The 25,138-nt window shown below is 42.2% G+C and overlaps 2 protein-coding genes and 1 pseudogene across 2 annotated transcripts in view; 2 read left to right on the top strand and 1 right to left on the bottom strand.

The window, feature by feature from the left end:
- The window catches only part of LOC139544334 (ras-related protein Rab-3C-like), a 67,994-nt gene extending 63,131 nt beyond the window's left edge, over positions 1-4,863 (bottom strand). Inside the window, exons 1-2 of the mRNA XM_071351316.1 lie at positions 4,659-4,863; positions 3,144-3,353 (exon numbers count right to left, since the gene is read on the bottom strand). Of these exons, the coding sequence (XP_071207417.1) occupies positions 3,144-3,353; positions 4,659-4,664 (216 nt within the window). The 5' untranslated portion in view covers positions 4,665-4,863. The remainder of the gene's footprint in view (positions 1-3,143; positions 3,354-4,658) is intronic.
- A 3,389-nt stretch (positions 4,864-8,252) lies between these two features.
- LOC139543461 (ATP synthase subunit C lysine N-methyltransferase-like) lies at positions 8,253-10,142 on the top strand (annotated as a pseudogene).
- A 4,295-nt stretch (positions 10,143-14,437) lies between these two features.
- Positions 14,438-19,999, top strand: LOC139544332 (serine/threonine-protein kinase PLK2-like). Its single transcript, XM_071351315.1, has 12 exons — positions 14,438-14,648; positions 14,971-15,078; positions 15,167-15,283; positions 15,461-15,590; positions 15,930-16,113; positions 16,557-16,755; positions 16,959-17,109; positions 17,423-17,662; positions 17,903-17,983; positions 18,168-18,327; positions 18,533-18,773; positions 19,129-19,999. The coding sequence occupies exons 1-12, from the start codon at positions 14,469-14,471 to the stop codon at positions 19,318-19,320; spliced, it is 1,983 nt and encodes a 660-aa protein (XP_071207416.1). The 5' UTR covers positions 14,438-14,468; the 3' UTR covers positions 19,321-19,999.
- Positions 20,000-25,138: the final 5,139 nt, after the last annotated feature.

Here is a 25,138-nt window from a genome sequence, read left to right as displayed (position 1 = left end):
CAATCCCCCCCGACGATGGGGTGGTAATTGAGTCGCCTTCTTCTTGGAGAAGGCGAGAGCCAAATCGGAATATTCGGGGAGAATGCGCACGGTGGAGACCTGGTCTGGACTTTCCACCGTAGTAGCACCAACGGAAACCCCTAAACACCTCCCCGAGCACTCTCGAAACCACCCCGTGAGAGCCCTCCGTTGCCATGAAACAGTGGGCTCATGACAGGCTAACCAGGGTAGGCATAGCACCACGGGAAACGCAGGAGAGTCAATGAGGAAGAGACTGAATCTCTTCTTGTGACCCCCCTGCGTCACCATGCCCAGGAGAGCAGTGGCCTCCCATATTAACCCTGACCCTATTGGTCGACTGTCTAAGGCGTGAACTGGGAAGGGCTTAGCCACTGGAACAATGGGGATCGCTAAACTATGGGCAAATGATCTGTCTATGAAATTCCCAGCAGCGCCTGAATCGACGAGCGCCTTACGCTGGGAATGCGGGGAAAACTCAGGAAAGTTAACTTGCAAAAACAGATGGGCAACAGAGGGCCCTGGATGAGAATGGTTCAGGCTCACCTGGGGTGACGCCAGAGTGCCCTGCCTGCTGCCTCGACCCCCAGAGGAACCAACCCGACACCGACCGGCAGTGTGCCCTCTGTGGCCACAGATGGTGCACATGAAGGTCTCTCCACCGGCCTCCCTGAGTGCAGCACCTACCAGCTCCATAGGCACCGGAGCGGTGGTGCTGGGAGAACCGACAGAGCTGCTTCTGAATGGCCGCGGGTGGCCAGCAGGTTATCCAGACGGATGGACAGGTCCACCAGCTGATCAAACGTGAGGGTGGTGTCCATGCAGGCCAACTCCCGACAGACATCCTCGCGCAGGCTGCAGCAATAGTGGTCGATCAGGGCCCTGTCGTTCCATCCCGCTCCGGCGGCCAGGGTGCGAAAGTCCAAGGCGAACTCCTGGGCACTCCTCGTCCCCTGCCTCAGGTGGAAAAGACGTTCACCCGCCGCTCTACCCTCGGGCGGGTGGTCGAAGACCACCCGGAAGCAGCGGGTGAACTCCTCAAAGTGGTCCAGCGCCGCATCTCCTTCTACCCACACGGCGTTGGCCCACTCCAGGGCTTTCCCCGAGAGGCACGAGATGAGGGCGGACACCCTCTCCCGTCCCGAAGGAGCCGGGTAGAAGGTCACCAGATACAGTTCCAGCTGCAACAGGAACCCCTGGCAACGTGCCGCCTTCCCATCAAACTCCCCGGGAAAGGCGAGACTAATCCCTCTGGGACCGGGTACAGGAGAGGCGAGTAGTGGTGACCCCTGTTTTGCTGGGGAGGGCGCTGGAGGAACTCCCGGTCTCTCCCAGCGGTCCATTGTCTGGACGACGCGGTCCATGACGGCGCCGAGATGGTGGAGCATCGCCGTGTGCTCCCGGACGCGCTCCTCGACCCCTACAACAGGGGTACTTGCTCCTGCTGACTCCATAAGTGGTGTGGAAATCTGTCACGATGTGCACAACTGGTTGAAGGTAAGTCAGGTGCAGGAGAGCAGAGATGGGTGATAACAGGCGCACTTTATTCATGCCCAAGGAAAACAGCGATAACGCCCAAAGTACACAAACAAAACACACGGGTCAAACCATACCCGGCGCAAACCAGCCTGATGCGAACCACACTTAACAAACAATTCCACACACAGACATGAGGGTAATATACATTTAGTCAGATGAGGGAATGTGAACCAGGTGTGCGGAAAACCAAGACAAAACAAATGGAAAATGAAGTGGAGCGGCGATGGCTAGAAGACCGGTGACGTCGACCGTGAACGTCGCCCGAACAAGGAGAGGGACCGACTTCGGCGGAAGTCGTGACACCTTCATTGCAAATCAGTTTGTTTTAATCAATTATTTGGTGACGTGAATAGATTTAGGATAGTTTACTCTAAAAATGTATAACTTATTTTTTTTATGTTTCAATATTTTTATATTTATGAAATTCACTCTCTAGAGTGAATAGAGACAAGCCTAAAACTACTGCGCATGACACAATCTTTATTCCATACATCCCTATACAACCCCTTAAAATGCTTCAAACACACAATAGCTTTCCAGATAAGCATGAGTAAAATATTACAGATGGAAATAACATTCCTTTGATCTCTGGTGTTACCATCTTGGAAAACGATTAGTCATCATGTCAGCATCCTGTAGACAGAGGAGGGATTTGTCCCTCTGAAGACGTTCGAGCTAGAGACTCATCTATCCATCCTTGTCTACCTTTTATTCACCCTCTTTCAAAGGAAGTGACAGCATCATTTCAGACACTTGTAAAGCAAATGTCCTTCATTAACACCATCAAGCAGGGTTAGACCTCACTTGATTGGAGAAATAGACAAGAACATACTGGGCTGCCATTATAATTTCATATCCTTCAGACATTTTTGCTATACGAGGCACATTTTTTTTTAAATCATGAATTTGTGACTATACAATTATTAAGTGCCAAAAAATTAATTGGTCAGACCTGGGCCTCACAAACGACACCTAGAGATAATAAAGTCCTTCCTGAATCCTTTTGAAACTGCTGTCACTAACCTCACAAACCCCAGATAGTTTCGCCAGTACCCCAGTGCTGTAGGTTTAATACTATAGCTACTGTGCAGAGAACAAAATACATATTCAGACTTCCTGTCTTCAAAGCATTTTAAATGTAATATTGGCACTAAATGAACTCTTGTGAACATGACAGAGTGACCAACCGGGGCTCAAACCTGGGTCTCCTTCGTACGACAAGACTGCATCAGTCCAGCAGCCAACTGAACTAATTCCTAGGCCATGGTCTATACAGCTGATTCAAATAATCAACTCAACATTAAGCTTTGACTATTTGAATCAGCTGTGTAGTGCTAGGGCAATAAACTAAATATGCACCCCTTGAGGGCACCAGGACCGAGTTTGGGAACACTGGACTAGGCATTAGCTTAGGAGCCAACAATAGGAGTCTTTAGGTCCCCTGCAAGGTTTCTTATCACACAGACACAGTTCTGAACTACCTCCTTTACAACAGCAAACAGTACGTATACTGTAACATTGGACAGTAGGAAACACTCTTCGAGTGAGGAGAGGAATCATGCCACAAAAACACACTTTAGACTCACCCATATCTGTAGTTTGATTCGCTTGTCGTTCTTGTAGACTGTTTTCACTTTGAAATCTATGCCCACAGTGCTGACGAAAGCAGAGGTGAAGGAATCATCGGCATAGCGGAAGAGAAAGGAAGTTTTTCCAACACTGCTGTTGCCGATGATAAGCAGTTTGAACATATAATCAAAGTTCTGGTCCGAGCCCTCTTGCTGTGTTGCAGCCATCTGCAAGAACAAGACGGTTCAAATTCAAAAGCAATTGGTGTTCAGCAATTGGGGTTTCAGAGTTCGCTAGACCTGAACATTAGGTATGCGTCCCAAATGGCACCCTATTCTCTAGTGCAATACTTTGGACAGAACCCCGTGACCACTATTTCATCAGCATCCGCATCCCTTTTAAATGTTCAATCTATGGAGGTGTTAAAGAAATGATAAGAGCAGTGTAGCAGGGCTGTTCAGATCCAATAACTCCACCATGAGACATACAGACCCAGGCAAGCCTCTACCTGGCTAAAGGGAGGGATACATTTTCATTCACACATTGGGAAAAGGGGTACCATATGCCTTTTGGCTATTTCCTTTATTAATCAAGCTCTGACTTTAAGACTTCTTTACAGGAATCATTACTAGATTATTTTATAATCTAGTATTTTACAATCTAATCTAGTTTCACTCAATTCATTCTAATCAACCTAATAATTATGACACACCCCTCACTATTGTCATTGGTTGCACTAATTGCACTGTTTGTCTACATAACCTGGTTCAAGTATTCATGACATGACCCTGAAGAAGGCACAGTGATGCTGAAACATTGGTGTTTTACCCAATAAATTAGTGGGAGTTATATATATATATAGAGAGAGAGAAGCTCTCTTTAATAAAACATTTTTATAGCTTACAAAATGATTATGTAAAATACAAATACAAAATGAATACAGAAGGTTAATGCAGTTAACTGCACACCATTCAAAGTTCCACAACAAAATACATTACACTTTAATTTACATTTGATGGTGTATTATTTCTGTCTAGCCTAGCTATAAAAGCTTATAAATAAGAAATGTTAATCATTTAACACCAATTGTATCTAACATCAATTAGATCTAATGTGGGTTAATTTGGTCCAGCTCACATAGGCTAATAAAATGATGTGCCTAAGATATTTACTAAATTCAAGCGAACAACTAACGTTACAGTTCATCGCTGGCTATTAATTCAATCCATAGTAATGTAAAATAGGCTAATGTTTTTCCTACAACTACAGGGTAGAAAAGCACCCCCACCCCCATATTGACACCGTATGTTCTTCACCATCAGTTCGTTTTTGCATAAAAACATATTGTCACTCTGCCTGTATACAGATACGATTTCATGCGTAGCTCTCTCCTTTTCAGGGCACAATTTTAGTAAGTGTGGCCAGATGCGCTTGATTACCATAATTGCCATACAGTTTTTACAAATAATTCACAGGCATATATGACTACAAATATGTCATGAGAAATAAAGGGCCAAAAAACATACAACTACCTGCATAGGTGCGTCCTGGAGCGTGCCACTAAATGACAAACAGATTTCCAAATGTGTTGTGTTCAATTCAGCGAGTGATACCCAGAGATTCTCCGCCTGTGCCTCCCTCTGGATTTAAGCAACGGAGCTGTCCCCTTTTTTCAAGACAGACGAGAGCGCGCAATGACACGCGACTGCGCGCGTTCACAGTCGGTTAGTTCTATCTGGGATCATTGGGACTTCCCGATCCTAAACCCTAAACCTAATCCCTACCCTTAGCCTAACCATAATCCTAATCCTTAACCATTTCACCAGGTCATATTCAATGGGTTAGGGATGTCCCGACGATACGGGATAGCGAGAACCGTTCACAATCACACAGCATGTTGAGCTGATGGGGAATGTAGTCTTTTACCAGTCATCAACGACGAAAAATACTTTGATTGGGTTAACTAGGCTCACCCAAACATCTTAACCTAATATAGCATGCGTAAAAGAAAGGCTCACATCGTAATCTGATTGGTTTTGGAGGTTGGCCCTTCTATGGTGATAGGGGATGTTCCTCTGTGATTACTACCGAATCCTGTTGATGATCTAACCTTGGTAGAGAAAATGAAAGATTGGTTAGAAGTCAGTGATATATGGAAACTGGTTGACAATTACATTGGTAGAAGTTTTTATGCATTTTTACTGCTTTTCACAGATGGATCCAAGGACCCAGATAGTGGAGCACAGGAGCAGGTGTTTACATTCCTGAATTGTGGAGATGTGTAGAAGTGGAGATATGTAGAAGTGGAGATATGTAGAAGACTAACAGATGAACTGTCAGTATACTCAGTTGAACTGTTGGCGATAGTAGTTCGCCTTCAGTGGTGGGAGGGCGTACAACCTGTCAGAATTATAGTATGCTCCGATTCCCTGTCTGTGTTGAATAGTTTGTCATCTGGTAAATCTAATAGGAGTGACCTACTATTGGAGGCATTCATGTTATTGTGGAGAATCGAGAGACTGGGTGTAGTAGTGAGATTCTGCTGGGTCCCAGCCCATTTGGGTGTGGTAGGGAATTAAATTGTTGACCAGACCGCCAAAAGGGCTTTAAAATTAGATATCATTTATATTCATGCTCCACTGGGTAGAGGTGAGGCCAAATGTAAGATCAAAGCCATTTTGATAGATGTGTGGCAGAAGATATCAGACTCTGAGCCTAAGGGCCGGCATTTATATGCCCTTCAAAGAAAGGTAGGTGGACCAAGATTCAAAATTCAGATTAGGAAGGAGAGGTGGTGTTTGCTTGATTGCGTCTAGGACATTGTACATTGAAACCGTCATTACATCTGATTGGCAAGAAGGTGAATGGTTTGTGTCTTGAGTGTATTGTTGATGAAACTGTGATTTTGATTTTGCATGTGTCGTTATATTGTTGTAAGTATGTTCAAGAGAAGGAAAGATTGAAGTGTCGGATCATGGAGGTTGTAGGGGTGGGGGGTCGGGGGTTGGAAGGGAATTTGGGGATGGTCTTTTAGAAGTTATTAGTGCTCTTTTTTATTTTCCAGGTGTACTGAGTTAGGTAGGAGGATTTAGAAGTGTAGAGCTAATGTTGTAAACCGTGATTGACCACACACTCCAGCACCTTAAATGTTTGTTTGCTGACCACAATTATATCATAGAAGAAGAGGAAAGAAGAATTTGATTGGTGCAGAATTTGTCAATCTGGATTTGACGCTTGCCAGGTGGGTTATATTATGCTGTGCTCTGTCTGGAAGTTTAGCAAAAATGACTAGATTATTGCTATAATGTCACTGGTTAATAATGAAAATAGGAGTTTTAAATGGTAATATACGTGGAACATGACTGAATTTGTGAGCAGTGATCACGTTGTCGCCAGTAATGTAATTACATTTCCCTGTTATCTGCTATATCTTGGACGCTAGGTGGAAGGCACAGCAGCACTAGTACACTACCAGTTTTTGGACGATGACACTTTAGAATGTTAATTTAGAATGTTACTGTGGCGACATCTAGTGTTCATGGCAAAAGGAAAAGAAAGTCAAATGTGCAGACTAGAGCTGATATTCCACTAACTAGTGAGCCTATTAAGCAACTTCTCGTCCTCTTTCATTGCCCAGTGGATTTCACTAACTGAATGAGTCTCATTCTATACTGAACAAAAATATAAACCCAACATGCCACAATTTCAAAGAATTACTGAGTTATAGTTTATAGGTAAATTAGTCAACTGAAATAAATGAATCTGTCCCTAAACTATGGATTTCACATGACTGGGAATACAGATATGCATCTGTTGGTCACAGATACCTTAAAAAATAAATGTCAGTATCTAGCAACCATTTGCTTCATGTAGTGCGGTATCTCCTTCGCATAGAGTTGATCAAGCTGTTGATGGCCTGTGGAATGTTGTCCCACTCCTCTTCAGTTGGCGGACCTGGAACATTCTGTCCTACACGTTGATCCAGAGCTTCCTGAAAATGTTCAATGGGTGAAGTGTCTGGTGAGGATGCAGGCCATGGAAGAACTGGGACATTTTCAGCTTCCAGGAATTATGTACAGATCCTTGCGACATGGGGCTGTGCATTATCATGTCGAAACACCAGGTGATGGCGGTGGATGAATGGCACTACAATGGGCCTCAGGATCTCGTTACAGTATCTCTGTGCATTCAAATTGCCATTAATAAAATGCAATCGTGTTCGTTGTCCGTAGCTAATGCCTGCCGATAGCATAGGAGAAATGCTCGCTAACAGAGGTGTAAACAAATTTGTGCACAAAATTTGAGAAAAACAAGATTTTTGTGCTTATGGAACGTTTCTGGGCTCTTTTATATCAGATCATGAAACATGGGACCAACACTTTACATGTTACGTTTATATTTTTGTTCATCGTAGTATGAATCCTGTATGTAGAAATGACACAGCAGATAGTCATATAATTATAGTGAGAATATAAGAGTGATATAGTTTGGGTTCATGGTCTCAATTCTAAACTTTAGTTAGTACTGAAATACAGTGTTGGGGAGTAGTTCCTTCATGTAGTTCAACTAGTAATGAAACTACATGTTTGCAGTAGCTTGGTGGTCGTTGAACTCAATTCAAATCTTGGTCTTCAGTTAATTACTTTTTTTGCGGTGAAGCTAACTACTGAACCTACACTACTTTTTAAATAAAATAAATACATTTTTGTTATCAGACTTTCTTAATTCTCACTTGAATTGTTTTGGGGGGGTGTTTAATAGGCTAAATTACACATTCTGTTAACATCTGACCCCAAAGTGAACTGTTCTTGCATTTTGTCGTCTATAACATTTCAGATTTAGATATGATGTTTCACAAAGTATCTTGGATGTGGTGAAATACTTTGGTTAAGTAAACATTTTTTTAAATTTCTCTTAAGGGTAGCTTTAGTGTAGCTTAACTTTTTCCAATGTGCAGTAACTGGTAGTTTGGTAAACTATGATTTCAGAGTCGCTTCCCCAACACTGCTGAAATAATACCTAGGTTAGTTGTACCTAACCAGGTAAAACTCCAGACCCTACGTATTATCAAACACTGTGCACTCTTATATGGCCTCTCTGCATGGTCACAGCAGTGGGATGTCACCATGGAGGACTCCATCGAGGTCATGCTCCAGGAGCACAACACAAGACTCCTCTACAGCTACCAGAACAACAGCTCTGTTACCTTGTGGATGTCGGCCATCTTGACTGGGGCTGTGGGTCATGGTTGTGATGCCAGGCCTGAAAGTCCCCTTTAGGGTCAAGGTATTGTTAGTCATATTATACTTTTTTGAAATAAAACTTTTTGTATTTTGTATTTTGTATTTTGTTTTATTGAACAGAAGAGAGATGGGATGGAAGATGGACAGAGAGTGGCCTCACAAAGGCAGTGAGCTGGATTCAAATCCACATTAACACCGGCAGATCTGCATGCTGTAGACGGCGACACTAACTGATGGACCAACCAGGCCTTAGTCCAGTGATATTTTTAACCAGATGCTCAGACAGATATTGACTAGCTCATACAACTACAAACATACTGTACAAAGGAGTTCTCTCTCACTAAAACCTGTCTCCAAACCTGTTGTCTTCAAGATTGGAAAATATGAACGAAACAAACAAAGTCTATTCATTCACTTAGGCCAAAGGACAGGGACATTCACTCAGTTATGTACAATAGTATTTTGAGCATTGACATAAAAGAACAATATAACTATTATCTGTCACCACATGACTAGTTATGAAGTGAATGTCATTTTATACTCACTGCAATGAATGAGACCAGTCTGCACAACAACCGGCAGTTGGGTTCCAATGCACTGGGTTTGAGATCAACTCAACGCTGCAGACCTACCCACGAGATAGAGCCTGGTGGAGGGGAAAAACATATACTAAGGACAATTTTGTCAGCAAGGATGTCTGGAAGGTACAGTATGAATTCCATGTTTATTGATTTATTTTATTAAGTTTATTGGTCAGGGACCATGTAGGCTACGTGTCCAATAAAAACTAATATAAATGACAGAAATATCTGTGTCGATTGAGAACATGCTTCTTATTTATTTTAATTTCCAGTATGTGCAGTAAGTCACTGGAACAGTATGCAAAACATTTTCATTTTATCATAACCTCTTTTACAGTCACAACAATGACACACAGTATAGGAAATTATTAACAGATTCTCTACCAGTAATCATGACCAATATCGTCAGAGATGTAAATAAAAAGTTCCACTGCTGTTGTTCGAGAAGCGATGCTTCATTTGCTTCTATGCTATGTTCTTTTCTTGTCTTTTGCAGACGGATCTATCACGATACAACAACGTGACTGTATTTATGGCCCCCGCAGTGGTAAGTTTCACTTTTTTTTTAAAGCCTGGTGGACCACAAGACTCAAACCTGTTCAACCCTGTTCACTGAAGTAAAGTCTTACTTTTGGGCCGGTATTACCTCTCAACCCACGTAGCACAGTATCTAATTCCCTTTCTTCATATCTGTGCCATTGCTGTCTGACAGATGGAAGTTCTAGAGGAGAAGCTGCTGAAGGAGCTTTCTGAGGATGCCAGGGTGGTGGTGTGTCGCTTCCACTTCCCTCATTGGCCACACACCTGCTCCAAGGGGGCGGGGTTAGACCAGGTGTGGGCCTATGATGTCAGCACTGTCCGCAAGCCCTATCCTTCAGTGTCTCAATAGGTTACAGTCATATACATTTCATTCGGTTACATAAATACTTTTCCTTAGAGCAAATGGCAACATGCTCATTGCCCCTCTGCATGGTAAGCAATGGTGTGCAAGAAAACTTCTTAACATAAGTTCCATGTCATTTCATTGGCCCCACATAATGGTTTGTACAATGTGCATGTTGAATTACAAAAGACCATGCTGGCTATTGCTGCCCCTCTAAATCTTCAATAGTACCTTATTAAATCTTAGCCACAGAATAGAAAGGCTGTTAGCAGAATGTAAAATAGAAGGGAATAAAATACATATGCTTATTTACAGTGTTTACTATAACTTTGATGCACATTTACTTTGTTGGATATGCAGCAAGACCAAAGACATAGCATAAGGATTGCATGCTTGAAGTCATTTTTTTATCAGTTCACTTGTGTGACCTTATTATTTCCTGGGAAGGTTTGCTTTTCAAATGTCTTAAGTCAACTTGAAGCCACAAACAAGAAAAATCGACCTGAGAAAAGTGTTCTATTGAAGACTGTGGTTGTGGTCAGAGTTTATCCTCCAGATAATTATTAGGATCTATGCACAGCTAAGCCACTAGGTCCAGCTGCAGCAGAGACATCACTATTTTTGACGACCCTTCGGTAGTTGGCGTAAATGCCGTCCTCCTCCTGTTCTTCTGGGGCATCACGCATAATACAGTCCCCCTCACTACCCTCTTGTTCTGGGGCATTATACATCATATAGTCCCCCTCACTACCCTCTTCTTCTGGGGCATTATACATCATATAGTCCCCCTCACTACCCTCTTCTTCTGGGGCATTATACATCATATAGTCCCCCTCACTACCCTCTTCTTCTGGGGCATTATACATCATATAGTCCCCCTCACTGCCCTCTTCTTTTGGGGCATCACACATCATATCATCACCCTCACTACCCACGCTTGCTGAACAGTTGCCAGCAGCTGCCTTTGGCTCCTCTGGTCTTGCCAGTCGTAAATTGTCATAGTCACTCTCATAGCACCCAGCTCTACCACTGTGGTTTCCCATAGGGTAGCCAGCCGCCATAGACATTGACACGTCATCCGTGGGGAATGGGAGTGGTGGTCTTTCCATCACAGGACATGGTTGACTCTTCTCATAGACTCTAGAGGACTCCGCTGGAGGTTTGTTGATCTGTGTTAGCTTGGGCGAAACTTGGGAGGTGGGTTGGTCCTGCCTGGTCTGGCGACGCCACCAATAAGCTAGGCCTCCACACACACCAAGCACGATGAGAACAAACGTGACCGGACCAAGGATTTGACCCCTGCTGGTGTGTGGGCAGCAGTTGTCCCCACAGTGGGTTGTGGAGGTGCAGTTAGACATGGTTGGTACAGAAGGGTCAGGAGAGGGAGCTGCAGAGGAAGGTAGGATCAGAAATGTAGAGAAATGGAAATAGAATGCAAGTCAATTGAAACTTCTACATGGAATGTATTCAGGTAGCCTAAAGTAGTGGTATGTATTCAGGTAGCCTAAAGTAGTGGTATGTATTCAGGTAGCCTAAAGTAGTGGTATGTATTCAGGTAGCCTAAAGTAGTGGTATGTATTCAGGTAGCCTAAAGTAGTGGTCTGTATTCAGAACAGTTTATGTTCGACTCATACTACTTTTATCACAAGGAGTAGTACTTCAAATCCATGTTCAAATCAGCCAGGTAACTGACTAAAGTCTAGACGGTCAGAAATAGTAATCACGTCCGGTGCATGTCCACTGACTGAATAAGTATTTTCTGCGTCAGTGAAATATGCAATACATCAATAATTGGATCTACTTACCAAATAAAACTAACATGTTTAGGGATAATGGATTACCCGAACTTTTATACCGACCTTTACAAAAACATACTATTTACTATCCTTTCTTTCATTGTTCACTGTTACATTACAGTGCCTAATGAATGCAAATTAGCATCAGGATATAAATAGGGATGTTTCTAGTTATCAGGATATAAATAGAGATGTTTCTAGTTATCAGGATATAAAATAGGGATGTTTCTAGTTATCAGGATATAAATAGGGATGTTTCTAGTTATCAGGATATAAATAGGGATGTTTCTAGTTATCAGGACATAAATAGGGATGTTTCTAGTTATCAGGATATAAATAGGGATGTTTCTAGTTATCAGGACATAAATAGGGATGTTTCTAGTTATCAGGATATAAATAGGGATGTTTCTAGTTATCAGGATATAAATAGGGATGTTTCTAGTTATCAGGACATAAATAGGGATGTTTCTAGTTATCAGGATATAAATAGGGATGTTTCTAGTTATCAGGATATAAATAGGGATGTTTCTAGTTATCAGTACATAAATAGGGATGTTTCTAGTTATCAGGATATAAATAGGGATGTTTCTAGTTATCAGGACATAAATAGGGATGTTTCTAGTTATCAGGACATAAATAGGTATGTTTCTAGTTATCATCACATAGATAGGGATGTTTCTAGTTATCAGGACATAAATAGGTATGTTTCTAGTTATCAGGATATAACTAGGGATGTTTCTAGTTATCAGGATATAAATAGGGATGTTTCTAGTTATCATCACATAGATAGGGATGTTTCTAGTTATCAGGACATAAATAGGTATGTTTCTAGTTATCATCACATAAATAGAGATGTTTCTAGTTATCAGGATATAAAATAGGGATGTTTCTAGTTATCAGGATATAAATAGGGATGTTTCTAGTTATCAGGATATAAATAGGGATGTTTCTAGTTATCAGGACATAAAATAGGGATGTTTCTAGTTATCAGGACATAAATAGGGATGTTTCTAGTTATCAGGATATAACTAGGGATGTTTCTAGTTATCAGGATATAAATAGGGATGTGTCGAGTTATCAGGACATAAATAGGGATGTTTCTAGTTATCAGGATATAAATAAAGATGTTTCTAGTTATCAGGATATAAATAGGGATGTTTCTAGTTATCAGGATATAAAATAGGGATGTTTCTAGCTATGAGGATATAAATAGGGATGTTTCTAGTTATCAGGACATAAAATATGTATGTTTCTAGTTATCGGGATTAAAATAGGGGTGGTCCTGTATGGCTCAGTTGGTAGAGCATGGCGCTGGCACCACCAGGGTTGTGGGTTTGATGCCTGGGGCCACCCATACATAAAAATAATGTATGCACACATGACTGTTAGTTGCTTTGGATAAAAGTGTCTGCTAAACGTCATATATTTATATTTTCAGGTTATCAGGACTTAGATAAGGATACATCTACATTTTACCAAACACTCTTATCCAGAGCGACTTACAGGAGCAATTAGGGTGGGCACATCGGCATGTTTTTCACCTAGACAGCTCAGGGATTTGAACCAGCAACCTTTCAGTTACTGGCCCAACACTTTTAACCACTAGGTTACCTGCCACTCCCTTCCAGTCATCAGGACTTAAACATATTGATTTCAACGCACAAACGTAAAAGCTACCGTACAAAAGTTGATCATGTTAACCCACTGTATTAATACAGTGATATTATAGTACTACTACAATAGTAACAAGATTATAGAACAGTTAAATGTGTCTTACCTTGCAGTAGATTACTTCGACAGTAAAGCGAGACGACTGGAGTTTCTAATTGTCTTACTTCCCTTTCAACCAACCACCTCTGGATTTGGTATGAACAAAAAAAAGTGTGAAACTGTCACACACCTCCTGCATGTAGGTTTGTCACACATGGTGTCATGCCACTAGCTATTATACCGTGTATTTATCTTCACACACTGACCAATGCAGGTGGGGGGGTGGATTGTAGTAGAAAGACATTAGATATATTATTATTATATTAAGACACAGTACATTTTAAATAATAGAAAAACATGGTATTTATTCATGTTTTGTGATCAAACAGTAGAATATTTGATTTGTGTGAAATTAGGTAAACTTTCTATACAACTGATTGTCATTTGGCTGAGCAATAATAAAAAAAAACATATTGTCTAGACCTCTATCTGTCTTCTTTTCACACTGATCATCATAACGAGGCACACAATATGTATGGAAGATGCGTTGAGTTCCACTGGGTGGCGTCCCCACCCCTCCAAACTATCAGAACGGTTCCTATTGAATACACATATGCTAGCCAAAAGGTCGTGTTTTTTTATAACCCCTGTAAGTGTTTTATTTATTAGGGACTATAGTAGCCCAACATCTCGGTCTCTTATTTGGCACCATCATTCATCATCATCTGAAGGTGGTGATAAAAGTTTCAGTTTGATAACTAGAGATGGGATTGTACCCGAGATTTTCCGATATTATATATATATATTTTACATATTTAACGAACATTATATTAGTAACGCTATGATTTGTTTCTTTTTTGTTGTTGTAAATAAGTAAGGAAAGCTCATATGTGTATATTCATATGGATCAGCCTGTCTCACATTATGGTTATTATGCCTACGAGTTTGCTGGTTAGAGGTGTTGTTGCGTGCGTTCTTCAACACCGATTTGTTGAACATGGTTTGAAGTCACATCACACTTCACCCCCTCGGCGGAGAGCCATACTGTGTGACGTCGATTGTTAGGGGCGGACACTCCTTTATAAAGCTCAGAGCGACTGTTCAGCGTTCCACATCAAATACAGCACACATGGATATACTCAGGAGTATAGCTCCACAACCCACCATGTGTGAACACTCCGTGAACAAGCCCTCCGAGATCAAGAGGAAGAAATCAGAGGAGCAAATTCAAGCCACACAAGAGTTGTCACGGATTATTACGGATCCAACGAAGGGGAAATGCTATTGCCGAGGAAAAGTTCTGGGCAAGGTAAATTCATTTCAACAGATTGGTTAGGAATTCTACCTGGCTGAGTCTTTAATTATAATTTTTTTAAATCCAATATTGTCCAGGGGAAAGAAGTTGTTGTACATTGTTCATGTTATCATTTGCAGTAGCCTATTGCAAGCCATTTTTATTGATAATATTATGATTTATCACATTATTGGTGTAGGCTAGAAACTGTTTCGATGTGGGTCCGTGCATTTACACCAATGGCTGTGAGATATTGAGCGTCAGGCTACATTGATCCGCTGGTCCATTTTCAGTACATCTTTGTTGATTTACCGATCTGACACTTCTCTGTCCATAGGGAGGATTTGCCAAATGTTATGAATTCACAGATTTAGCATCAGGCAAAGTGTATGCTGCAAAGATCATTCCACACACGCGGGTCTCCAAACCGCACCAAAGGGAAAAGGTATGCGCAATACTTTATTTTATTTTATTGATTGTGGCCCATGTCGTGTGTGCATGTTATTTGACCAAAGGCAATTTGAATTCCTCAGATTGACAGAGAGATTGAGCTGCACAGAATTCTCCACCATAAGCACATTGTGCACTTCTACCACCACTTTGAGGACAAAGACAACATCTACATTCTCTTGGAATACTGCAGTCGACGAGTGAGTTAAACCCTCCCCTAACCTTTACTGAAATGGTCAATTAAAAAATGCTAATTTTCATTTTCCGTTGCAAAATGTTGTGCTTTAATTAATACGACCCTGATGACTTTTCTGCCTACATCCTTGGTATCAACAAAGGTGACATCTTTTTAACCGCTTCCTTTGTTTACTTTGCAGTCACTGGCCCACATCCTGAAGGCTCGGAAAGTACTGACAGAGCCTGAGGTGAGGTACTACCTCCGACAGATCGTCTCCGGGTTGAGGTACCTCCACGAACAGGAGATCCTGCACAGGGACCTGAAACTGGGTAGGTTGGCTAGTCACACCAGTCTCTGTTGGATCATTGGGTGAAATATTGTTTTTGTTTCACCATTAAGCAAACGAATGGATGCTCACCATTCCTGTAATGTTTTAGGACAATGGCACATCCTTCAGGTCATTGATAGAACATTTGTGCTCATTGACTTCTGACTTAACACAGCTTTAAATGAATAGTCATTCTACCTTGCTGAATGTTGTGTTTTTTATAAGATGATGTGCATAGCCAATTTCATTGGACAGACTGCCTCTTGTATATTTCCCCCTCTTAGGTTATGTCTTCATTGTCATGACCAAAGTCACTAACCCCCCCACGCCCTCCCCGTAGGCAACTTCTTCATCAACGAGTCTATGGACCTGAAGGTTGGGGACTTTGGCCTGGCTGCCAAGCTGGAGCCCGTTGAGAACCGAAGGAGGACGATATGTGGCACGCCCAACTACCTGTCCCCTGAGGTGCTCAACAAGCAAGGCCACGGCTGCGAGTCGGACATCTGGGCCCTGGGATGCGTCATGTATGTTTTGTTTGGATACTTCCATGTTCATATTCACCTCAATAGAGCCTCTTGCTTCATTCTGATTCATGTCTGAATTCCCTAAGTGTTTAAGTCCTAACCTGAGATTTTTGTGTATTTTACCTTTACCTTTATGTTGGCTACTTGGGTAAATCCTGCATTTGTGTCAGTCAGAGATTTCAGAATTGTACTATAGGTTTAGGTTATGCACATGCTTCTCATGTTAGGATTCAGCTGTTGAAGTTTGAGTTTAGATATTCAACTCGTGTTTCTTTGGACTATCTTGAGTGTGTGCAGGCAGCTACAATTTATTGGTTGTGATTGTGTGAACACAAGGCTATTCCCTTGACTATAAAACGGTGGATAGAGTATTGGTCTGACCCAATCACTGTCAGTCATTAGTGGGGTTACTGACTGTCTCTGTCCATCCCTTACATCTGCAGGTACACCATGCTCCTTGGCAGACCCCCGTTTGAGACCACCAACCTGAAGGAGACGTACCGATGTATCCGCGAGGCACGCTACACGCTGCCCTCCTCCCTGACGGCCCAGGCCAAACAGCTGATCAGCAGGATGCTGGCCAAGAGCCCTGCAGACAGACCACACCTGGAGGACATCCTCAGACATGACTTCTTCACCCAGGTGTGTTTTATGTTTGGAAGGGGGAGGCTGTCAGTCTCTGTGATTGACTGACCTCAGTCACATTCTGACCATGCATACTCAACACTTATCCCCACAAGCACACCTCCTTTCTAACCATATTTAGGTAGAGATCAATCCATACTTGGACCCTGGGCTACCTCGACATCAGGCTAACTTCCATTCCCTTTCTGTGTGTCACCCAGGGGTTCACTCCAGACAAGCTGTCGGCCAGCTGCTGCCACACGGCCCCAGACCTCCACCACACCAGCCCTGCCAAGAGCTTCTTCAAGAAGGCTGCGGCCGCCCTGTTCGGAGGGGGCAAGAAGGACAAAGCCAAGTACTTGGGGACTTTGAGTAAGTAGTACTTTAAAGGTACTCCCTGTCTGTGTGTGCTTATTATCCTAGTGAAATGTTAAGTATTGAAAGGGTATTTGAGTAGTAAGAAGTGGGATGATATAACTTTCACATTGAGCAAACACATTTTCAAAAAATTGCAATGGAACTTGGTCTACTTGCTCCAATACAGATGCATACATCTATCAAAGTAACCTGACAAATGCAACACAAAAAAAATGGTGGTTAAAAACCAATACTGATCTTCTACGTAGTGGCCATCTTTGTAAAGTTTGACACCATTTTCTAACTGCCATTTTTGTTCTGCCCACAGATAGAATGGCCAAAGAGGAAGAGGAGCTCACCAGGCTGCGGAATGACCTGAGGAAGACGTCCATCAGCCAGCCTCTCTCCAGACAGGCATCTGAGGACAGCAGCAAGCCTCCGGTGGCCCCCAACGTGGCCAGGCCAGCAGCCCCCGTCAAGGAAGGGGTCAACGGCACAAACAAGCAGCAGCTGAGGGACACAATCCGTTTGATTGTCAGAGGCACCCTGGGCAGCTGCAGTAGTGAATGTAAGTGCAAAGCGAGACTTGCACACTATTCCCTATATTGTGCACAGTTGGATAAAAAAAATTTAAAGTATGAGTGGATTTTAAAGTCTGCCAGTTACATTTGAGACAATCAATGTGCAGTCTTCTATTTTTAGAAGACTGAGATACAATAGGATAGATTCCTAGTTCAGTAGGATGTTTTTGAAACCAAATGTAAACATAGAGAATGGTCTTTTATGATATTTTTTGATTGGTCTGCAGGTCTTGAGGACAGTACCATGGGCAGTGTAGCAGACACCGTGGCCCGGGTGCTGAAAGGGTGTCTGGAGAATATGCCGGAAGGTATGTAATAAACACAACAATGAACTGAATGAAGATAGAAATGTATTTCATTTATATCACCGTGGCAACCGAATAAACATGTCATTAAAATGAATCCATACAAGAAATTAAGATTTTCTAAATTCTGTGCTATAGCCTACAGTACTGTAGTATTGAGTTAATGTCCCCCCCCCCCTCCCCCTAGCTGATGATCTTCCCAAAGAGAATCTGGGCAGCAGCTTCCAGTGGGTGACCAAATGGGTCGACTACTCCAACAAGTACGGCTTTGGCTACCAGCTGTCGGACCACACCGTGGGAGTCCTCTTCAACAATGGCACGCACATGAGTCTGCTGGCAGATAAGAGGTGAGTAGTGCCACCCTGTCTGAGTAGTTTGTTTCCAGATCTTACTAATACACGGGAAAATAGGATGGTCAATTCCAAAGCTATTAGGTAGAAAAAGGATATGTTTGGCCTGGCTAATCCCTAGGCATTGCTATTACTTAGCCATTCCATTCTCATGCCATTGGTATTCCTCACTAACTGTTTTCCCCCTTGGTGTTTTCTCCAGGACCGTTCACTACTATGCCGAGCTGGGCCATTGTTCTGTCTTCTCCACCTGCGAGGCTCCAGAGCCATTCATAGGCCAGGTCACCATTCTGAAATACTTTGCCCATTACATGGAGGAGAACCTTATGGATGGTGGAGACTTGCCCAATGTGACAGACCCCAGGGCCCCCAGGCTCTACCTGCTGCAGTGGCTGAAGTCAGACCGGGCCCTCATGATGCTCTTCAACGACGGCACCTTCCAGGTACAGCTGCACAGCTATATCGCTTATTGTCTTATTTCTAGATGACTGGTCTCTAAAATGTGTAGGGAGCCATTTTATATTAACCCCTTGGACTGTGCTTCTTGAAAGTGGGGGACAAACTCCCTGATTTGAAAAACAAATGAGAATATATTGAAGCATATCCAGCCACACTTTCACACACGCAACCTCCTCGCTTTCACAAGTGCATGCGTGCACACCTCTCAAAACAAATCTCTAATCTGACTAGACTGCTAGGCACACACCTCACCACAGACAGTCTACATATACCCACTCCCATGTGAAAGAATCCTTGCTTAGTTGGTACTCCTCCTAACCTCCCTCCCCTCCCTTGCAGGTGAACTTCTACCATGACCACACCAAGATCCTCCTGTGCAGACAGAGTGATGAGTACCTGCTCACCTACATCAACGAGGCGCGCATCTCCACCACCCTGCGCCTGAGCACCCTCCTAATGGCCGGCTGCAGCGCTGACCTGTGCAGTCGCATGGAGTACGCACTCAACATGCTGCTGCAGAGGTGCAACTGAAGAACCAACACTGTAGCCATTTTGGGGGCTTCGGTGTTTGTGTGAGAGGTCAAGAGGCTGGGATTGGTTTAACGGGAGAACTTGTTAATTGACATGGCTCTGTTGTGGTTGGAGGGTGGCAAGTCTGTGGCAGCATGGACAGGATGGAATGGAGGGACAAAACTCATCCCTTCATGGAAAGCCAAGAGAAAAGGCTGGTAAGAGGAGTGGGACAATGCTGGGCTGGATCCAGACGATACATTGCAAAAAGGAACTGAAACGCTAGTGTTTTTTTTAAAGGACAATCTTTTTGTGTGGTTGCGGAGTTAGGTGTTTTGGTTTTGGTTAAGGCGAGGCTTCAACAGGGTGGAGATGAATTGAGTAGCTCTCTGCAGGGCAGAGGAGGAAACGTGTTACTGTGAAAACATTCCACAACACTAGGTGGGGAGTTGGCTTCTAGCCAGGTGGTCTTTTGCTAAGCCAATGGTGCGGCTACAACTGTGCCCTACTGTGACATCATCAAAGGTAGAGAAAGCCAGAGGACCTTCAAGGACCAATGCCATTTCACATAGTGTACATGAATAGATTAATTTATTACATGGTGCAGTATTTATTTAATAAACAAACCCTCTTTGTATATATTTTGTGACTGATGCTGTTTTAAATGTCATGATTTTCATTAAATCATAATGATGTTGCAGTCATAGTTCTGTCTTTACTCTCCCACAGTTCTCTGTTATTATGATCTAACAATTTAGATTATGTCCATATAAAATATTGTGGTTACCAACCAAGGGAATTAGTTATTGTTTGCGGTCCCATTTAATTATTATCAAGCATGCGTGTCTGTTCATTAAGCTAGTCTAAACCCAATTTGGATGGACAGCCTCCATACAGAACTCGATAGCAGAAAATGGGGAACTTCAATAGTGTACAGCTCATCTAAAAGAGTTTATTTTTACAGTGTTTTTCTGACAATTCAATCTATATCCAGACCAATTAAATGATCACGTACCTATGACTTGACTGGGTTAGGCCTAATAGTCAAACATCAACTTATGATGAATATTTTCTGTCAGGACCTTGAGTGATATACAGGTCTTACACTCTCCATATAGCCTACACACAGTAGCTAGCTGTACAATGCATTCAACTACAGCAGCTGTTGCTCACAATATACCATTAAATAAAGCTTTCTGCAGTATGTGGTTCTACACTCGCATTTATTTTGCTATTTCCAACCAGCCGTTCTCCACTTAGCACGCATACTCAATCCACAGGGACTTATCCACACTGCCTTGAAGTTAACTTCTCTGTTCTTTTAAAAGACTAAAAGCATCAGCAAGGCTTCTTGCCTTGCTAAACATCACTTCAAGAGGGATTTTATTATTAGAAACACAACTGTTTCTCACTGGAAACTTGAAAAGGTTATGAAGTCAAATTAAATCCATGATTCTCTTTACCAATGGGTTTCTGGTTTTGTACTTCGAACTCAAATGGCCGACATTAAGCACTGTTAGCAAGGGAAGTGCTTTGTTGTTGACATACTGGACCAATGTGTTGCCGAGCAGCAATAATAGCATTTCTCATGAGCGAGACGGGTCATTGTAGAAGACTTTCAGAAAAGAAAACCTGGATGTCTTTTCAGCTCAATTATTTTTCTAGAGACCTGGATTCTGCAGCCTCTGCACCATCATTAGCCGTTTCAACCCCATGAATCATTTAGCTTGGACAGGTTCCGCCATAGCATACATGCTGAAAGGAAACAGCGGTGCACTAAGTGTGAATACATCCTCAGCCTTGTCAGTGGATATCCTGTCTTCACTCACAGAGCAGAGGGTGTGAAGACCAGGTTCGGTTGGTGTTCCCAACAACCCATTTAACTAAAAACAAACTACAAGACATAATGGAATGGCGCATGTTAACAATATACAGACCGTTGCATAAAACAAGGATGTTATAGAGTGAAGGTTGATAATTGGCAGCATGGTGTTAAAAGAGTTACATAATGTCACTTCTGTGACAATAGACCGTTGGATAAAACAAAGTTGTTATAGTTGGTTGGTTCTTGGCAGAGTGGTGTCAAGTTGTGCAAAATAATGTCACCAGGTTAGATGTACAGTTTGACAAGTACAGACTTCTGTTTGGCATTGGAAGCCTTCACACTATACAAAGAGAGATTTATGGAGTAGTGTCCTCCACTGTGAAGGACTGTTATGGAGGGATATTAAGTGGAATGGAAGAAAAGGATCTTGCTGCAGAGACTGTACCAACAGTGGTTACATAACTCCAAGGCCTGCCAGAGCTGAACGTACGGCTACACCTTCGTTGGTATACAAAAGGACATTACATGAGCGTGAAAGTAAACTAGGGCAACAAGACGAGTAATGGAATTTGCGAGGGAAATTATGTCAGTTGGTTTCCATGTCAACTGAACTTTTTTTCTCTCCTTGAGAACATGTTTCTCTTTCAAAAAGCGATTCCAGTTGGCAACTCTTCACTTGGTTTTGATGGAGATGTTCCCGGGAAGAAAAAACTGAGGCCTGGAGGTTGTGTGGTCGAACAGAAGGGACGACAGGAGCCTCCACTCCATCTTGTCTGTTTGTGTGAAATCCAGGCCACTTTGTCCAAAATGAGTAAGGATCCAGATGATCTAATTAGAATGAATTAACAAAATAAGTGATATTCACTGTTTCATGTTATATTGTTGGCCCTCTGTGTGCATCTCTGCAGAATAATAGGCAGGGAATTACATTTTGATAGGGTGCTTTCTGAGATAATACTCTGTTCTGCTTTGCATGCTCTGTATACGTCATGGACATGTATCTCTATCTCCTTCCAGTGTGATGCCATCGCTTTTTCAAGACGCTTTCAATCACTTTTTGTCATTAACAGTTCATGCCATACTTGTTTTCTCCTACTACAGTGAGTGAAGATGAGGCACTAGTGATGAAGCACATTTCTAAAACCACCATTGGACCCGTACACACTGAAGTTGTACAACTGATTTAGAGCAGAGACCTTTTCTGACAAAAAGAGTTAAACAATGGTTGTGTAAACATTTTTGTGCAGACAAACATTTCAGTTGTATCACACTATTCTGTCAAATGCATTATATTAGTGGTGTTGTCTTGACTAGAGCTGCTTCCAGGCATCACAATTGGCTAACACCCAGTAGTTATTCAATTTGATGAACCTTGATCCCATTGGTCAACTAAAACACTTTCTTCCCTTGTCTGGTCTTACCTTGTCTTCTGACCTGTCGACCACAAGCTAGGCCTGTTCTTAGTATGAGCCATTTCATCACTTCAGACAAGGGTCTCCATTTTTTCAGAGTAGTGTGCTGCTCCTAGAAATCACTCTCTACTTTTGACATGGGAGCAGCAGATTGAAGCCCATGGGCCACGGAAGACCTCAGAGAAACTGACAAAAGAACAGCCTGCGATGCCTGATACATGGAACAACCTTTACCTTATTGAATAGCTGTCATTAACCTGGGTGGTTGAAGAAGACGTAGGCCTACTGAACGTGTTTATTTATTTGTTTATTTAGATCTCCATTAGCTTTTGCAGAAGCAGCATCTACTCTCCCTGGAGTCCAAGGAAGTGTTAGTCCATAAGGAGCTCACGCTTTGAAGTCACTTTCATGAGACAGTTATGTGAGTGTTTTAGCGAAATGTCTGACATGCGGCAGTTACAGTGTTATCTCTGTACAATAAGTTTGTTTGCATCAAGCCGTAACCCTCTAGGGGAGGGCCTTTTAAGCTAACAAATGAAATTGCTTTAAGATGGTCATACCAAGAAGCATTTAGCTATTTGATTTTTAAGACCTCTTAAGGTATAAAAAAAATATATATATAACTTATTTAATGAAACATTAAATTTGGCATTACTGCTATTATTCAAAAGAAACGCATTGAAGAACAGATTCACTACATGGAACAACAGATAGTCCAAATAAAAAACCTAAAGGACGTTTGTTCTGAAGTGTCTGTCCTATAGCTGAGAGATATAAGAAAGATCATTGTTTTTAACATGTATTTATCCTATTATTTTAGACATGAAACTACTTTATCTCCATCTCTAGTACTTCCATAAAAACATGTAAACTGGTAACAGGGACCTTCAGATGAGTCTTGTGAGAGTCTCAGCTTTCCACAGATGAGCCCAAAATGGCAATCTATCCAAGTGTGCCAACTCTTATGTAAATGGGAGAGAAAAAAATGGAGAATCAGAAAGAGATGGGTCCAGAGGATATGGATTCATTCCAATTCCCTTGAAAAAGAGGAGAGCCACACACTCAAGGAGCGCAGATGCAATCATTTAATAACCTAATAACCAACGTTATGACAGACAAGCTGTCTTCATCAGGGTAAAATGACAAACACTGCGGGTCACTCGTTTCTATAGTGTCAAAGTACACACACAGGTGTCTGTAATCATGGCCGGGTGTGGCCTGATATCATTGGTTAATTTTAAGATATAAATAGAACGTACAAAAAACATGAATGGATAGCATGCGATCATAGATACAATTTGGCTACATAAGCCTACAAACATTTACAATGAATAGCAAAATCACAAAAATCACAAGAATGGCTTCAGATCAAAGTCTACGTTGAGACCGAAAGGAGCAAGGGTCTTTAAATTAAAGATTTAGCCTCTTGTTTTAACAATAAATTGTCGTGGTCACCCCCTCTCCTAGGGAGGGTGACATGTTCGATGCCGATATAACGTAGAGACGAAATCGAGTGCTTCGCTTCCAAAAAGTGGTCCGCAACTGGGTACAGCGAGTTTTTGCGCCGAATGGTGCTACGAGATTCACACTTTTCATTCATGTTTTACCCACATCATTTTTACCACAAGGACAAGTTATAAGATAAATAACTTCCCAATTCCCTGCCATCACAAAGGAGCGAACACCATCTGAAGTCCGTGACTCACACAATCTTACAAAACATGTCCATCTGCCATCCATAATCTCCTCTTATATCCTATATACAAACAGCAAGCGTCATGGAATCTACCCCTATGTCCTAAAATCCATATAGACGGACGGACGGACGGACGGACGGACTCGGAAACCAAGTCCGACTATTATGTCATGACTCACGCCTTAGTGTACTGTACATAGCAATGCATTTCTCTATTCTGACTATCCTTCAACTTTCAGAGTGACCCTGGCCTGTGAACTGTCTTTCAATGATGTACCATTAGGCCCTCCATTACGGTGTCAATACTGAGGCTGTCCTAATATGGACACCATCCTCCATAGCCCCATTACATCATACTGAATAGCCTACTATATGCTATTTGTTTGTGTTTAGTCCTTTTATCATCGTATAATTGTTTTGTGCTTGAATGGACATTTGTTATGCTTTTCTTTTGACTGCTATGTGGGTATACTTGAGTGCATTAGAAGAGCATTCAGTGCTGTACATGTGTGCCGATATCTCTGGATCAGAAAGGTCATGGATAGGATTGTGGATCAAGATAAGTTTATCATAAACTGTGTCAAAATATATCTGGCTTAGCTACAGTAGTGTTCCAATACTTCTTGCTTCAGTTTTGGACCGATGCAGTTACAATAAGTCACTCTCTTCCACCAACTGCCAAGACATGTTTTAATTTGACACATTCACTTTGGATGCCTTTCTGAATGACTAGAGGGATCATTTCTGCATGTCTTTTTTCTTTTCTTTTTTCAGGATATGGGATGATACACAAGCCTTTCATGGATTCCATAGTACAATGAAACCTTACAGTAAATGGTGATGAAACAATGACTGACATCAGTTGATTGGAATGCGGAATGATATGCCATTGCTATTGGGTTCATT

The sequence above is a fragment of the Salvelinus alpinus genome, chromosome 18, assembly GCF_045679555.1.
Source record: "Salvelinus alpinus chromosome 18, SLU_Salpinus.1, whole genome shotgun sequence".
Lineage (NCBI taxonomy): Eukaryota > Metazoa > Chordata > Actinopteri > Salmoniformes > Salmonidae > Salvelinus > Salvelinus alpinus.
This window is presented reverse-complemented; position numbering and strand designations above follow the sequence as displayed.